The 17,186-nt window shown below is 46.1% G+C and overlaps 2 protein-coding genes across 7 annotated transcripts; one reads left to right on the top strand and one right to left on the bottom strand.

Moving 5' to 3' along the window:
* Window positions 1-253: 253 nt before the first annotated feature.
* Window positions 254-694, top strand: LOC120689120 (secreted RxLR effector protein 161-like). Its single transcript, XM_039971455.1, has one exon. The coding sequence runs from the start codon at window positions 254-256 to the stop codon at window positions 692-694; it is 441 nt and encodes a 146-aa protein (XP_039827389.1).
* A 10,528-nt stretch (window positions 695-11,222) lies between these two features.
* Window positions 11,223-15,451, bottom strand: LOC120692674 (pectin acetylesterase 9-like). Of its 6 annotated transcripts, XR_005682701.1 has the most exons (13): window positions 14,776-15,436; window positions 14,449-14,661; window positions 13,579-13,658; window positions 13,389-13,475; window positions 13,171-13,295; window positions 13,015-13,075; window positions 12,877-12,933; window positions 12,705-12,782; window positions 12,502-12,607; window positions 12,201-12,346; window positions 11,989-12,099; window positions 11,812-11,881; window positions 11,461-11,584 (listed from the first exon to the last, which is right to left on the bottom strand). XR_005682701.1 is itself a non-coding variant. In XM_039976046.1 (12 exons), exons 1-12 carry the CDS (start codon window positions 15,020-15,022, stop codon window positions 11,480-11,482), a joined length of 1,416 nt encoding a protein of 471 aa, XP_039831980.1. In that variant the 5' UTR covers window positions 15,023-15,441; the 3' UTR covers window positions 11,223-11,479. The 6 variants fall into 6 exon arrangements, 4 of the variants coding, with proteins under 4 accessions (XP_039831980.1, XP_039831981.1, XP_039831983.1 ...); XM_039976046.1 differs by lacking the exon at window positions 11,812-11,881 and having other exon boundaries at window positions 11,223-11,584; window positions 14,776-15,441; XR_005682702.1 differs by lacking the exon at window positions 11,461-11,584 and having other exon boundaries at window positions 11,721-11,881; window positions 11,989-12,089; window positions 14,776-15,443.
* Window positions 15,452-17,186: the final 1,735 nt, after the last annotated feature.

Raw genomic sequence — 17,186 nt, 5'->3', positions numbered from 1 at the left:
TGGCAAGACACGTGTGGTGGTGGGCGTCTATGTGGATGACTTGATCATCACAGGGGCAAACTCGGAGGATATCAACGTGTTCAAGGAGGAGATGCACCGGCTCTTTTGAATGAGTGATCTCGGCCTGCTCTCATATTACCTCGAGATCGAGGTGAAGCAAGGCCGAAACGCGATCACACTGGGTCAAGCAGCATACGCCAAGAAGTTGCTGGAGAAGGCGGGTCTGGCTTCCTGCAAGCCATGCTCAACGCCCATGGAGGTCCGCCTCAAGCTGTCTACCAAAAGCACGACGCCGGAGGTGGACGCGACGATGTACCGCAGCCTGGTCGGGAGCTTGCGGTACCTGGTGCACACGTGGCCCGACATCGCCTTTGCCGTGGGATACGTCAGCCGTTTCATGGAGAAGCCCCGGCAAGAGCATCTCGTCGCCGTCAAGCACCTACTTCGCTACATCGCAGGCACAACAGAGTACGGCCTCGTCTACCCCAAGCTATCGAGTGGCGACAACAATCTGATCGGCTACAGCGACAGCGACATGGGTGGGGATATTGATGAGAGGAAGTGCACCACAGGTGTGCTGTTCTTCCTAGGAGAGATGCCAGTGACATGGCAATCTCAGAAGCAGAAGGCGGTGGCATTATCGACCTGCGAAGCTCAGGGGCGGGCCCCATTGAATTCAATGGTATTCAGTTGAATACCAATTATTTTTGGACAAAAAATTTGTATATATAGCTTATACTATGTATATGATTCAAAAAAATAAAAATACCAGTCACAATCTCTCTTTTAGGCCGAAAAACTGAGCAGCCCACCTCCCTTCCCTCACCGCCGGCCCACATACACGGCCCAAATTCATTAATCCACCAGACGTCTCCCCTCCCGACCACCCATCTCCTCTTCCGATACCCCTCAAGAAAAAAAAATTCTCCTCTGATTTCCCCCACGCCCCCATCTCGCCCGCTATCCTAGCCGCCGCCCATCCTGCCAGCCTGATAGCTGCTGCAAGTTGCCGTCGCCTTGCGCCCCCGCCGCCCGCCTCCCCGGCCGTCTCGCGGAGGGGCCCTACCGCCCTGCTCCGGCCGCCTACCGCGTCGCGCAGCCGAGCCAGGGAGCCGCCTCCCGCCTGGCCGCTGCCGTGCAGCCGTGCGCCCGTGGAGGCGGGCTCAGGCACGCAGTGGAGCAGGCGCCCTGCTCCGGCCGCCCTTACTGTCGTGCCACCGCCAGGCGCGCACAGCCGCGTAGGTGCCAGGGGACAAGGGCGCAGCCGCCGTGCTATTGCTGCGTAGGGTGTTGTAATGCCCATGTGGCCAGGCACCAGGGTCGCCGCGCACGCGCACTTGCGCAAAGCCAGAAGCTGTGTCACACCCTGAAATTTTTAAATTTCAGGATGTGATTAAAATTAAAAATAAATAAACAATTTTCTTATAGTTTTAAAATTTTCCCAACATTTATTTTCTTTACAGAGAATTTGGTGTAAAAGAAAATAAACATTGGTTGTTTTCCAAATTAAATAAGGTTGTTTTTTTTGTGTGTAGCATTCATGTTGCAATGCATTGTTTTTTTTTGTTTGTTGTTCGGTTCAAATTTGAATTCTCTGAATTTGAGTTTGAATTGAATTGTTTGATTTAGTTTCAAAAATGCAAAGTTTTTTTTCTTTTTCCTCCCCTTGTTTTCAGCCCAGCCGGCCCAGCCCACCTCCCTCTCCCTTTCTTTTTTTTCTTCTCCCGCGGCCCAAACTCCTCCCTTCCACCGGCCCACTTTCCTCTCTCGGCCCAGATCGGCGCCCCCTCCCCTCTGCCGCCGACAGGTGGGGCCCACCTGTCGGGGTCATCCCCTCCCCCGTGCGCAGCCAGGACTCTGGTTGAGTCCCAGCATGACCCGACCGCGCCGCCGCAGCCTCGGCGTGGCCCGCACGCCAAGGCGGTCCCCTCTGGCCTATAAAAGGCGCTGCCCGCACCCCTTGAACCCATTCAACCCGAAGCCGCAGTCGCCTCTCGCGCAAACCCTAGCGCAAGCCGCCGCCGCCGCCATTGGAGCCCCCGCGGAGCTCGGAGCCGCCGCCGTCTCGCCGTTCCGCCACGCAATCGACGCCGAAGACCTCCTCCGGAGCTTTGTATCGACGTGAGCAATCTCGTAGGGCCCTTCCCCTCTCTTTCTCCCTCTTTTCCGTGCGGGAATAGCTCGCCGGAGCTTTTGCTCCGCCTCTCGTCGGCGCATGCTCCGCTCTGAACCCTGGATCGTCTTGCTGAGCCCGCAAATGCATTCGCCGTGTCGCAAGCTCTCTCCTGCACCAAACCCGAGCCTCATCCAAGCCCGGACGGCCGCATCCGGCCCACGCCGGCGAACTCGCCGCCGCCTGACCCCATCGCCGGCGTCCCAGCGCCGCCGCTCTGCCCGATCTGCCCAGGGCCGCCGGATGGAAATCCAGCGGTCCATAACAGATCTAAGAAAGTCAATACCGGTCAGCCTTGGTGTTTTTGCAAAAGAGTCCTCTATGATTTCCGAAATCAACCCGCGGTCTCGCCCTATACAAAACTAATTAGGTTTTGGTCCAAATATTTACAGTAAAACCCCTGACCTTTAGGAAAATCATGCCCGCAGTCCAGAGCTCGAGTTTTTGCATGTTAGCCCCTGTAGTTTAGGTTTAATTTCGTTTTAGCCCCTGTTTTCTTCAGATCTAGCCCCTGGAAGCTCTGTTTCTTTGCAAACAAGTCCCTAGAACCTTGTTTTAGCCACATCTTTCACGTTTTAACTCCGTTTTCATTGATTCTCACGCTCACGTGATCCTTGCAACGTGTGCGATAGTTTTATGACCTTGTTATCCTCTGTGAGCATAGTTTTCTGTGTCTTGCAAATCTTTTCTGTTAGTCCTTAACCTTTTAGTTAATCGCGACTAGATCCCTGGAGCATCGTTTATTCCATAGAATCGCCGTTTTAGCTCCGTTTTCCGTGTTTCTTGCACTCTCATAACCTTAGCTGCGAGCTCTATCCTTTAGTATGCTCTTTTAAAGCCTTTATTTGTTTTGGTGTATTGTTCTTAGATGTATCTTGTTGTTTGCTTTGTATGTTTGCCCGAAGATTGTTCCGAGTAGAAGGATCGTTGTTCGAAGTTGAAGATCAAGAGTTCCAAGTGAGCAAAAGCTGAAGAGCAGTAAGAGTAGCTTTTCGTTGGAGAAAGGCAAGTGACCCTAACCATACTTCTATCTATGCTTTATTTACAAGAGTATTATGATGATTTAATTGGAACATGGAGAACCACCCAAGAAAACAGTACAACCACAATACTATATGGCTCTGGTCTTGGCTGATTAATTAGAGACTCTAGCTTGTGACAGTCTTACCGAAAGGGCAAGAGGGGATGCATCGACGGGATATAGCTCGGTCCTCTTGGGGCAATTGGTATTGTTTAATGGTCCTTTGGCAAGGTACCACCTCATTAGGACAGTGTTATGACCGCTTTGGCTTGAAACCTTAGCGGATTGTCACGGGTTAGGGAATCTTTGTAAAGGCCTCGTAGCGTCCCTATGCAATCACACCTCGGAAGTGTGGTATTGTGCCTAGCTAGCACATTGCGTGGTTGGGTTCAAAGTTCTTCGGAACTTTTACGCGAATTGTGGTGAAAGTGTACAACCTCTGCAGAGTTAAAACTAACCGGTTAGCCGTGCTCACGGTCAAGAGCGGCTTGGACCCTCACATGATTAATAAACTTAAAGATGGATTTAAATCATTTTCTGGTTATTTCTTGTGGCCTTGCTGAGTACCAACCATAAGTGTACTCATCCTTGCTTACTGCTGCTCAGAAGGAGAAGGTGTATAAAGATTTCTGAAGATGATGCTGAGTTTTAGGCGTATGCAACCCCCAGTCGATTGCCTGTGAAGTTTGGAGTCTCCGTTTCCAGGATAAGCTGTATAACTCTGATAGTCTTTTATTTGTTTTAGTTCTCTTTTTCGTGATACTGTACTGATTATTCACTTATGATGTCTCTATATGTGTGAAACTTGATCCTGGCATACATATAGCTATGCATTCGGTTTTCTTTTTAAAACCGGGTGTGACAGAAGTGGTATCAGAGCTGTATCGACTGTAGGACGTAGCCTAGATGGCAATGGTCGCTTTCTAAGGTCTATTTTGTCACAAAAGTAACTCCTACTTTTCCCTTGACCTCTTTGGTGAATAATTTCACTCTTTGACCATTTTCTTTCCTTAGTCAGCCTTGATAACTCACCTTTCTCTCCTGACTATCTTTTCATTTGCACTTCATTATTTTGCAAATGTTAGATCCTCAACCCGTCTATTTATTTATTTTCCTGGATCACTTCCTGAATTCGATCATACCTCCCCCTTGATGTATGATTTTCCAAATTTCATCCAGCTCACCTCCTTTTGATACGCTGGTGAAGTTGCTCCTTGAAATTCTTTTTAACTTACTTTTTTGGACCTATCTCCCCTTTGCTTTATTCACAATGTGCTCAGTGTCTCTCCTTTCTTTCCAAATAAATGCCGCTTTGGATTCAGCCCTTGACTTTTGATTCCAAAGTATATGTTCTAATTCAAAAAAAAAATATATTTAGATGATCCGTGCCCCGTGTCCTCATGCTTGTCCAAGTCATCTGAAGAATGGAGCTGTTAGTTCATCAAGAGCAACAATAAACAAGATGAGGGAGGCACATGCCATCAACGCTGAAGCAGAAAAATATCCCCATGTTTAGGATGTCCCCTTCTAACACTATTAACAACGTTTAGCATCGTTTTGACTATGTTGACTGGTGGAATTCTGTGTTTGCATGATGATGTTTGTCTTTATGACCTTGTTTGATTCTCTTTTTTGTAATGATTGTTGGTGTATTGTGGGTCTTCTACCTACAATGACATCAGTTGCCTAGATGGGTTCTTCTTTTATACCTCTCCCTCCTTGTTATCCTCTGTCTTTCTACCTAATCCTTTAATGGATGTCAAGAAGGAAGTTTATGGCAACACTCGTCTACAATTATCAACAAATGAAAGAAGCTGAAAACAAGAATGCTCTCTTTCCCTTTTTGTTACCCCCGTGTCTTTCCCCCCTCTACCTTGATTTCTTTAAGTTGCGACCACCAAGAGTTGAAGAGGATATCATGGATTTTGTTAATTTGATCTTTCTTTTTTTTTCATTCTCTCTACTGACCTTATCCTTCCCACGCAACTAGATGGTGAGTCCCAGCAGAAAGGAGAAAGAAGACCTCAACATCCCAGCACAAACTCAAGGAGTACAAGCAATGGTTCCAACCAGGGTCAATATCCAACAACATGTTATAGAGCAAGCCTCCTTTCCTAGGAGCCACAATTCTGTTAGCAGTGATAATCAAGTCCCAACCGGTTTACCAGCGTTTGATAAAGAAAAGTTGTTAGCTATGCAAGCTCATGTCTTACAAGGAAGGTTGCCGCCTAATATGGCATCACCTCATAGCATGGAGTTGACCAAAGCAAAGATTCCTACCGGACCAGTGAAGAGGCAAGTAGCTGAAGCATGGAACAATGAAAAGTGTAAGAGAAACTATGAAGCACCAAAGCCACAGATAGAGGAACAACATGAGATTAGTAAGACTTCAGAAAAGTGCCAATGTTGTGAGCATTATGGTCGTCGGTGTCTACAAGAAGATAGCTTAATGACAGCAGAAGCAAGGCAACGTTATCATTCAGATATCAATAGAAAGTTATCTATGCACGTTCCAAACCTAGAAGGAGTTACTCAAGCTGAAGATAGAAATCCGACTATAAACCTTGAGGATTGGACTATCACTTTCAAAGAGTTTCAGCCTAAAAGAAGCAAGCAGCCTAAGAAACAAATTAATAAAGCAAGCCAAGAGAAGATGGAGTTACCACAACCATTGGCAGATAACGATACTCAACTTAGTTTCAATCAACCACTTCCAAAAGTTGTCCGACCTCCATGTGACCCCTCTGCCAAAAAGGATCCTGATGTACAAGCCATTCCACCAAGAGTTGTGGAGGAGCAGAAAAGTAGTCGGGATGGACGTATTAAAAGAGTAATGTGCTATAAATGTGGTGAAAAAGGCCACTATGCCAATAGATGTCCCACAAAACGAGGAAGTCGAAATGGGTATGCTAGATGGGCCAACAGAGCTGAGGAAAGAATGGATATTTAAAAAATGAGTATCCATGAAGTGTTTGGCATGAGTTGCGAAGAATAAAGAAGTATAATTGAGGAGTTTTTGTAAGATGAAATAATCGAGAAGAAAGTTATATGTGTTGGATGCTACCCACCTAAACTTTTGTCTCTTGCTAGCCTTGTGAATCTCGGGACGAGATTCCTTTTAAGGGGGTAGTTCTGTCACACCCTGAAATTTTTAAATTTCAGGATGTGATTAAAATTAAAAATAAATAAACAATTTTCTTATAGTTTTAAAATTTTCCCAACATTTATTTTCTTTACAGAGAATTTGGTGTAAAAGAAAATAAACATTGGTTGTTTTCCAAATTAAATAAGGTTGTTTTTTTTTGTGTGTAGCATTCATGTTGCAATGCATTGTTTTTTTTGTTTGTTGTTCGGTTCAAATTTGAATTCTCTGAATTTGAGTTTGAATTGAATTGTTTGATTTAGTTTCAAAAATGCAAAGTTTTTTTCTTTTTCCTCCCCTTGTTTTCAGCCCAGCCGGCCCAGCCCACCTCCCTCTCCCTTTCTTTTTTTTCTTCTCCCGCGGCCCAAACTCCTCCCTTCCACCGGCCCACTTTCCTCTCTCGGCCCAGATCGGCGCCCCCTCCCCTCTGCCGCCGACAGGTGGGGCCCACCTGTCGGGGTCATCCCCTCCCCCGTGCGCAGCCAGGACTCTGGTTGAGTCCCAGCACGACCCGACCGCGCCGCCGCAGCCTCGGCGTGGCCCGCACGCCAAGGCGGTCCCCTCTGGCCTATAAAAGGCGCTGCCCGCACCCCTTGAACCCATTCAACCCGAAGCCGCAGTCGCCTCTCGCGCAAACCCTAGCGCAAGCCGCCGCCGCCGCCATTGGAGCCCCCGCGGAGCTCGGAGCCGCCGCCGTCTCGCCGTTCCGCCACGCAATCGACGCCGAAGACCTCCTCCGGAGCTTTGTATCGACGTGAGCAATCTCGTAGGGCCCTTCCCCTCTCTTTCTCCCTCTTTTCCGTGCGGGAATAGCTCGCCGGAGCTTTTGCTCCGCCTCTCGTCGGCGCATGCTCCGCTCTGAACCCTGGATCGTCTTGCTGAGCCCGCAAATGCATTCGCCGTGTCGCAAGCTCTCTCCTGCACCAAACCCGAGCCTCATCCAAGCCCGGACGGCCGCATCCGGCCCACGCCGGCGAACTCGCCGCCGCCTAACCCCATCGCCGGCGTCCCAGCGCCGCCGCTCTGCCCGATCTGCCCAGGGCCGCCGGATGGAAATCCAGCGGTCCATAACAGATCTAAGAAAGTCAATACCGGTCAGCCTTGGTGTTTTTGCAAAAGAGTCCTCTATGATTTCCGAAATCAACCCGCGGTCTCGCCCTATACAAAACTAATTAGGTTTTGGTCCAAATATTTACAGTAAAACCCCTGACCTTTAGGAAAATCATGCCCGCAGTCCAGAGCTCGAGTTTTTGCATGTTAGCCCCTGTAGTTTAGGTTTAATTTCGTTTTAGCCCCTGTTTTCTTCAGATCTAGCCCCTGGAAGCTCTGTTTCTTTGCAAACAAGTCCCTAGAACCTTGTTTTAGCCACATCTTTCACGTTTTAACTCCGTTTTCATTGATTCTCACGCTCACGTGATCCTTGCAACGTGTGCGATAGTTTTATGACCTTGTTATCCTCTGTGAGCACAGTTTTCTGTGTCTTGCAAATCTTTTCTGTTAGTCCTTAACCTTTTAGTTAATCGCGACTAGATCCCTGAAGCATCGTTTATTCCATAGAATCGCCGTTTTAGCTCCGTTTTCCGTGTTTCTTGCACTCTCATAACCTTAGCTACGAGCTCTATCCTTTAGTATGCTCTTTTAAAGCCTTTATTTGTTTTGGTGTATTGTTCTTAGATGTATCTTGTTGTTTGCTTTGTATGTTTGCCCGAAGATTGTTCCGAGTAGAAGGATCGTTGTTCGAAGTTGAAGATCAAGAGTTCCAAGTGAGCAAAAGCTGAAGAGCAGTAAGAGTAGCTTTTCGTTGGAGAAAGGCAAGTGACCCTAACCATACTTCTATCTATGCTTTATTTACAAGAGTATTATGATGATTTAATTGGAACATGGAGAACCACCCAAGAAAACAGTACAACCACAATACTATATGGCTCTGGTCTTGGCTGATTAATTAGAGACTCTAGCTTGTGACAGTCTTACCGAAAGGGCAAGAGGGGATGCATCGACGGGATATAGCTCGGTCCTCTTGGGGCAATTGGTATTGTTTAATGGTCCTTTGGCAAGGTACCACCTCATTAGGACAGTGTTATGACCGCTTTGGCTTGAAACCTTAGCGGATTGTCACGGGTTAGGGAATCTTTGTAAAGGCCTCGTAGCGTCCCTATGCAATCACACCTCGGAAGTGTGGTATTGTGCCTAGCTAGCACATTGCGTGGTTGGGTTCAAAGTTCTTCGGAACTTTTACGCGAATTGTGGTGAAAGTGTACAACCTCTGCAGAGTTAAAACTAACCGGTTAGCCGTGCTCACGGTCAAGAGCGGCTTGGACCCTCACATGATTAATAAACTTAAAGATGGATTTAAATCATTTTCTGGTTATTTCTTGTGGCCTTGCTGAGTACCAACCATAAGTGTACTCATCCTTGCTTACTGCTGCTCAGAAGGAGAAGGTGTATAAAGATTTCTGAAGATGATGCTGAGTTCTAGGCGTACGCAACCCCCAGTCGATTGCCTGTGAAGTTTGGAGTCTCCGTTTCCAGGATAAGCTGTATAACTCTGATAGTCTTTTATTTGTTTTAGTTCTCTTTTTCGTGATACTGTACTGATTATTCACTTATGATGTCTCTATATGTGTGAAACTTGATCCTGGCATACATATAGCTATGCATTCGGTTTTCTTTTTAAAACCGGGTGTGACAAGCTGGCCAGTTCCCTGTGAAGTGAACCATTGTGAGGATTCACGAATTTATCCAAATTTTGTGAATACATCATTGCAATTTGTGATTATTATGGAGTTATAGATTTGTGAGCATCCTTATTCCTTATGACCTTATCAATACCACCTCTATTTATTTTAAATGTTCGCACTTTGAAATATTGATCATTTATAACATCTATTATCTATATATGAAAAATTCAAGTTACAAAACATTTATATTATCGGTACTCAATTATGTACTATTAATGTGTATTGGACTGTAAAAAAATTTTACACCATTTGAAATTTTGAATACCAACCTTATGAATCCTGGGCCCGCCCCTGGCGAAGCTGAGTACATGGCCGGGGCAGCGGGGCGTGCCAGGCCGTGTGGCTCGTCCAGCTGCTGAGCGACATCACCGGCGACGTCGTTCAGCCGCCCACTCTGAAGATGGATAACCAGTCTGCAATCGCCCTGAGCAAGAATCCCGTCCTACACGATCGCAGTAAGCACATCGACACTAAATTTCATTTAATCCGAGAGTGTGTGGACAGTGGAAAAATTTGCCTGGACTACACAAGCACTCAGGAGCAGCTTGCGGATGTTCTGACGAAGTCCCTGGGGAAAGCGCGGTTCTGCGAGCTGCGTGACAAGGTGGGCGTCGTCAAGTTGAAGTGAGCCAAGCCAGTGTTAGGGGGAGATTGTTAGATAACCCAGGCTCGGCTATGATCCTAGCTTCTCTAGTTTGTTTTTTCAGTTAGCTGAATAAGAGCTCGTTCAGTTGAGCGCGTCATGTAACGGCCAGATGCATGCCTTGTTCGTGCAGTGGTCTTTTTTTCCGTAGCAGTAGTGGGGGATGTTCTCGCGACTTTCTCGTCTGTGGGATGGCGCAGACCGGTAGGAGGTTGTGGCGTGCGCATCGCGTCCGTGGCAATCGGCATGCTCTAACCGTGGGATGGCACGGCAGTAGTGGAGCGTGAAGATAGCAGCGTCGTGGCATCAAGCCACTGTAATCTTTCATATATATTCAGTAACTGAGTCAGAAAACGTCGCGAAGTTGCGGCACCATTCTCCCTGTGTCTCTGTGTTCGCGTGCGTTCCAGGTGTTGGTGTGTGTTCTGGTGATCACCGGCGGCAAGGGGTTGCCGGAGTTCACCTACACTTCCCCGCCATTGATCAGAGTGATTGTCCATAGGCGGCAAGATGGGTGTCTTCAAGACTTTTCTTGATGTCAAGAAGCAGCAAAAGCACACACCAGGTCAGGTTAAGCTAGGAATAGGATGACTGAGATTAGCTTGATCTTATTATACAGTTGTTTGTTCAGTACTGGCCTACATAGCTAGTTGAAACATGTGCATCCTTGTTTTGCAAAACTGATTCAAAAGCGTATCCTTAGACTTGTATCTGCAACAGATGCGTTCGTTTGTTTAGTCTATATATTCTGCTCTGATGCATTTAAGATGGCAAAGAAGAAGTTCTCTAACATCAGTGCAAATTGTGAGATTAAAAACAGCAGTGGCGAGATGATGCATCAACAATGTATTCAACGCAAGTGAAGTTCTAGGAACCATTTAATCAAACTACTTTTTTGCAACGCCGGCACAGCCTACAAAGCAAGCATTGTTTCATTTACACAACTCTAGGACTTTTAACATATGCACATTTCATTTCGTTAGGAGAAAGTTTTTTATGTTTTGTTTATTTGATACCAAGGTTTTAAATCACTAGCTATAGCTTCCCCGTCTCCGGCTATAGCTGTTTGAGAGAGATTTAGCTATGTTTTTTCATGTACAACTTAGATCTTAGCTGTCGCTATAGCTCACTATTTAAAACATTGTTTGATACAATTATACTTTCATCTATAGCAGCTAATAAGAAATTACAATGTTATAATCATATAGTTTCATGCAGCTATTTAAAATGTTATAATCATACAGCTATTTAAAACATTGTTTGATACAATTACAAATTTATAATATAAAAGTATTTTAAATGAGAACACGAAGTTCACTTTTGTGTCAAATTATGTATATGTATAAAATAAGCCTTGTACTTTCAAACGGAGAGCATTTTCCGGACTTTCGTTTTTTCTTTTAAGGTTAAAAATACATATTTGCTGGCCAACCTGAAGTTTCCATTAAAATGGTCTGTGATTAAAGAGGTAGGGTGAGGAGACTTGTTGAACACAACATCGATACTACCAAGTACTCTGTATTTAACAAGTCATCAATTTACAGCAACACCTTCTCGCGCTGCTGTTTATATGGTGAAAAACTCTCTAGTTCACCTGTGGCATGGGCCATCTTTTGCGAACACAAGATGTCATTGCCAGGCAAATGGATTAATTTATCAACTCGGACTCCTATCTTAAATCCCAAAATTGTATCTGGTGGAGAAATCAGAGCCCGTGTATCAATGACTGGTAAACTGATATGGCAAATTTCATCCTGTGTCAAATGATTTGTAATGCAATGAGCAATATATACATGTAAATAACCATTTTTCGACAACTAATGCTGAAGAATTCGTTTCCACTTTGAGCACCTGAGATTCCATCCTGTACAGAGAAGAAGGAATACTTTTAGTGCAAGACAGATATTTGTCTTGATTAGGCTGAAACCTGGTTCATTGATATTTCATCTTGTTGACGCATATCAAGATAGGGACAGATAATAATGGATGCTCGCTGACGCTAATGCATAAAATGTGATCAGTATAATATGAACTAGTTCTTTTTTTTCACAATTCACCTGATATGTCAATTCTGCAGTGAACTGCACTTACATTGTAACTTTTTTATTATGATCAGAAGTGAGCATAATCTTCTGCCGAACTCCTAATACATCCTCAATTCCTATAATCAACGAGGCATTATGCATCAGTTCCCTATTTTTTGCCTAAGTGATACTATACTGTGGTGTTGTTTTGTGCAAAACACAACTTTCCCCCTCACAATCCAACCTGATCAGATGGTATAAGGTTGTGACAAGTTGAATCACAAGGATAGGCGCAGTCAATCTCCTTGGCAGCTCCTCTTTCAAAGTACCAATCACCTATCACCTCTGCGATTTTCTGAAACTCTATAATGTTAACCAAAGTTCCATCTATGGCTAATAAGAATTATACTTTCAGTTTCATGCATACAGCAGCTTGGTCTTGTAAATTACAATTACCTTATCGTGTATCATCGGGGAATCTGGTGCAAACCATGTGTCTTGCAGCTCACTCTGGCAATGTGCAAAACAAGAGTTTATGAACATCCCTGCCTCTGGTTTGCCTTCAATCTGTTTCAGAGATGTCAACATTGCACTTCTCAGGCCTGCAAACAAATTGACAATATGAATATTGGCTTGAAGCTGGTAACATCAATCCTGAACCTCACAGATGTTTGTTCAATTAGTTGGTATCTGGAAAGTCCGAGGAAAACGATTTAGACTGAATTTCCTGAAGGCAAAAAAATTGATTGATGGAAACCTTGGATGGTTGCAATTTGGGATGTGCTGCATGCACCAGGATCCATCTTACAGCGGCTCCATTGCCCCCCAGGATCAGATGAAGGGGGCACGAAAATGTGATGGAACTGTCCAAGGAAGTTCAGACCAGCATTGTTACTTGTCAATGCTGAAAAATAGTACTAGTTCGTTTGGAGGGGAAAAATTGTGCAAGTCCTTTTTGACCTGATACACGTCATAAGCTGAATTCAAGATGAAATATGGGGTTCTGATGTCTGGAAGTGCATATTGTGGAAAAAAACACTGCATAGATAGTTAACAAGGGTTACACAAACCGAGACCTGCTCACATTTCAGTTTTTTTCTGAAGGGAAACTAAGAACCTCAAGAACATATACCAGGTATGGACAGTCTGTTGAATTCTGGCAGTCTTTGTTCAAATTCTTCTGAACTCCCTACAGAACAGCTCATGCTATAACACATTTATTGAATATTCTCAAATACAATTTGAAAAGAGACGGTGAAAAGGTACAAACCTGCAACGAAACTAAGCTGCTAAAGAACTTCCTCATATTGTTGTTGCCAGAAATGTCAGTCCTGGAAAAAAATAGAAATCAGAGTTCTTTTACACATTTGCTTCAATAAACATGTAGCCAGAATGAACTTTTGTTTTGCTGGGCCTCCAATGTTACAGATCAAGGAAAAATCCTGCATCACTCAGGCATTTCACCGTGGTAGCTCCTCCTAGACGCTCCTTGAGGCTGTCGCAGTGGAAGAATGTCGCTAGGCCTCCTGCTGAACAGCCTGAGAGCAGTACCTGAAGAAAGCAAATGCATGACTTGAAAGCATAAAACAAGTGAACTCCAAATTTATATCTACTGAAAACAATTGATATTTGTGCAGAAAATACATTTTTGGCTTTCGCTAGTCCCTTTTGAAGTAGATCAGTGATAATAGCATCCCATATCCTCTGACCTCTAAAGTAGAGGACTGAGGACTGAAAAATGGCAAACACCAAACAGTGAGTAAGATGCTGCGGAATTTAGAAAATCCCTGTGCACGATTACACATGGTAACTTATGTTAGCTTGAGAAGCATACCCCATTTCTATATTCTGAATCACCCGAGAAGGATCCACCATCGCAATAACGTAGCTTCACACGATTCCAGTTGTAAAAATCTGATTAACATTTTAGCTAACATGATGTTACCATGCATGCCTAATTTTGTCGAATACAAGAATTTTGCAGGTCAGCTGGAAAGCAAAGATGAAAAGTTTGTAGTCTGTGTGGCAACAAAAAGTTGCTCTACCCGCAAAGAAAACAAAAAACAAAAAGTTGCTCTACAAACAGATGAAGACTTGAGCTGTGTGCCGAAACAGCTAACCAACTGTAGAGTACACAGCCACAGGAAACCCCTGGAAGAAACTTTATCTGTATGAATGACCACTGGAAGATTATTCATGATCATAAACGAGACTATAAATCCTCCAAAAAAATATTTAATAGGAATTTCACATTTCATAATGAATCTAAATTTGCATTCATCTCTCTTGAACGAGACGAAATTTGCGGTGGGCCTGAAACAGATGTACGTGGGCCAGAAGCAGAAGCGCTGTGCTTCCCACCCCACGCAAAATGATTTTTGTAGGACCATGAGCTTGAATTCGCGAGGGAAATGCACGGACCTAGATTAAAGCAAAACTGTTCGTGCTACCTACCCGATTTTGAATCCATGATTGCTATCGCGCTGTCACCTTTCGCAAAAGCAAGCTGCTGTACAAGCAAGAAGGGGAGCATGCCTTGTTTGCCGCCGACGAATCGGCGTGCAAGAGATCTCGAGTGGATGGCAAGAGAGTTCAATTCAAGATCACGTCCAAATATGAACGCATGGGGCACGGGGACTCGGCAATCTGAAGTTTCGAAGTAGAATTCAGAGGGGGGTAAGGTGAGAAGATTGGTGACTCGTACCTGGATTCCTGGACGGGAGGTTGCTGAGGATGCCGGAGAAAACCTCGACCTTGGTCATGAGGCGGGTGGACCCCCGGCGCGTCCCGGCCCTGTCGGCGCACGACCGCACGTCGTTGCACCAGCCGCCGCCCTCGAACTGGAGCAGCCAGCTGCGCGCGCCGGCGCCGGAGCCGCGGTGCAGGTGGTACGCCGGCGGGCTCCCGTCGAGGCACACTGCGAGCCGTAGTGGAGAAGGAAGGAAGCACGGCGGATCACGTCGCGGGCTGACACACATACACACACACACACCGCCACGGGAACGAAAGAACGAGCGCGGCGTGGACTTGCCTGCCCCCGTGGACGCGGCGTCGGCGACGATCGTCATGCCCACCGTCAGCCTCTCCTGGACCATGTCCGCCGCCTCGGCCGCGAAGCCGACGGCGACCACGGCCGCAACGAAGACGGCAGCCGCGGGCCACGCCCGGCGCCGCCGAGGCGCCATTGCGCGGCGCGAGAGGAACCGAGAGCGCAGGAACGGACACGGGAGGAGGGGCCGGCCGGAAGGAGAAGCCGAGAAGGACAATGAACTCGCCATTTAGCTGCCTGCGCACTGTAACGGATGGGACGGCGCCTGCCGCCGGACGAAGGCCTGCGCCGCGTACGCGAGCGTGCGTGCAGCCGCGAAGCGGCGTGTACGCCTGGAAAGCGAGATGTGGCGGCGAGCGGCACGAGCGCACGCCACCGGCAATCAGCAGCGGACCGCGACGGCGCCGTTCTGATTTGTCCCTCCTCGGCCGGGCTGCGGCGGGATGGTTGGGTTTGGATCGATGAGCGTGGGTGGATCACGCTTTCGGCTGGGTGGATTAATTCCGCTCGCGCCCGTCCCACGCGTTTAATTACTGCTATAGAAACGGATTTTAATTCAGGACAGCCATGGATGGCAGATCGAGGGCGTAATCTGCATGCAAGATATACTGCTCGATACAGAAATGCGTCAAAAGATTTCTTCCCTTTTTATCTCCCGTGGCCATGGTGCAGTACTGCAGTGCAGAGCATAGATGGAGAACAATTATTGGAGCACTGGCCGAAAACAGTAGCGAATGAGATGCCAGCTTCGCCGGCCTCGAGCTGTCGTCTTCCTGTGCCGCCGCCGAATGCATGCCAATTTGCCAAAAGAGAGTTTGCCGTGCCGCCAAATGGAAGTGCGGCTGCTGCTTCGGGTGCGTCCGAGGTTAAATCTTGTTAACGTCTCATTCAGTTAATTTGCTCAAATCTTTTCTCTCTCTCTCTCAAACTAAATACTTACTATGTCTCAAATTATTAGTCGTTTTGGTTTTTATAGATTCATGGTTTTTCTATACATCTAAATATATATCATATCTAGGTGCATAACAAATTTTATGAATCTAGAAAAGTTAGAACGATTGATATTTTAGTACGGAAGAAGTAGTGCATTGATGCCGCAATGCATAATTGTTCCAAACACAGTTGTTCTTTAAATGATGAGGACATCACCAACATTTTGGCTGGCCTCGTTCACCTTCAAACTCTGCCGAGCTGTTTGAAAATATTATGAGTCATGCATGTGAGTGAGAGGAAATGCTGAAAGGAATCGGGTGCTCGTAGCCTAAGAAGAGGGTGGTGAATTCGGCAAACTAAAAATCTTAACTTCAAGCTCCAACTAATTTGCACAAAACTTAAACTAGATCATACTATCTAGATGTGCAACTATGGTTCATCTAGTGTGAAAACTCTCATCCCAAAAGAGTTATGCAACTTATAGCCAATCCTATCAAAAAAGTACTCTAGAAAAGTATAGGCAAACAAGTTGCAATATGAAATGCGGAAGCTTAAAGGAGGGATGAGAGAAAGCAAACTCTTTGACACGATGATTTATCCCGTGGTTCGGTTAGCCACAAAGGCACACCTACATTCACGTTGTTGAAGCACTCACAAAGAGTATTGCTTCTCGGCCACTAAGTCTCTTCCGTGAATATAATCACGGTCACCTTAGCCCCGGGTTCCACTAAGGAGCTTCTCCACTAAGGATGGGGGTCTCCACGTCCCCCGCACAAAGAGTGTCGTCGCCGCTCCACACCAAGCCGAAGGGTCGAAGACGTTGCCGGCGAGCCACCAAGACTCCAAGGGGCCGGCATACCGAGTACAAGAGGTGGTTCTCTCCTAGAACCAAAGCACAAGGCACACAACCTTGCTCACTCACTCACTCAAGAGCTAATCTAGCACTAACACTCACAAAGCATATGCTAAACCTAAAGATGTGATCAATTTGCTCTTTGGTTGGCTTGGAGATGTTCTTGGATGTGTGTGGGACTTCTCTGAACTCCGGCTACTCTAAAATGGCCGGGGTGAGGCGCTTATGTAGGCCACTAACTCAGATTAGCCGTTGAGTAGCCGTTATGCCTTTTCTGCGTAGGCGTCGGATAATCCGACGGTACTCTGAGAAGGGCGTCGGATCATCCGACCCCATTGTGATCTCCACATTAGTTGTTGCAATTTAAATTGTTTGCTGACGTCGATTATCCGACCCTTTAGTCTGACCCTCTTTTAATCATGCGTCGGATCATCCGGTGCAGTAGGATAAATCCTGAATTCCAAACACCTTCTCTGATCATTGCTCCGACATTTAGTCCGATGCTCAAGACAAAAGCGTCGGATCATCCGACCCTGAAGCATATATTCCATCCCAAGAAAATAGGCTCTCTGGAGAATAATTCGAGTGTTAGTCCGACAGTTAATTT

This window comes from Panicum virgatum, chromosome 9N, assembly GCF_016808335.1.
Source record: "Panicum virgatum strain AP13 chromosome 9N, P.virgatum_v5, whole genome shotgun sequence".
Classification (NCBI taxonomy): Eukaryota; Viridiplantae; Streptophyta; class Magnoliopsida; order Poales; family Poaceae; genus Panicum; species Panicum virgatum.
Note: the sequence above shows the minus strand (reverse complement) of the source record. Positions and strands in the feature narration are given on the sequence as shown.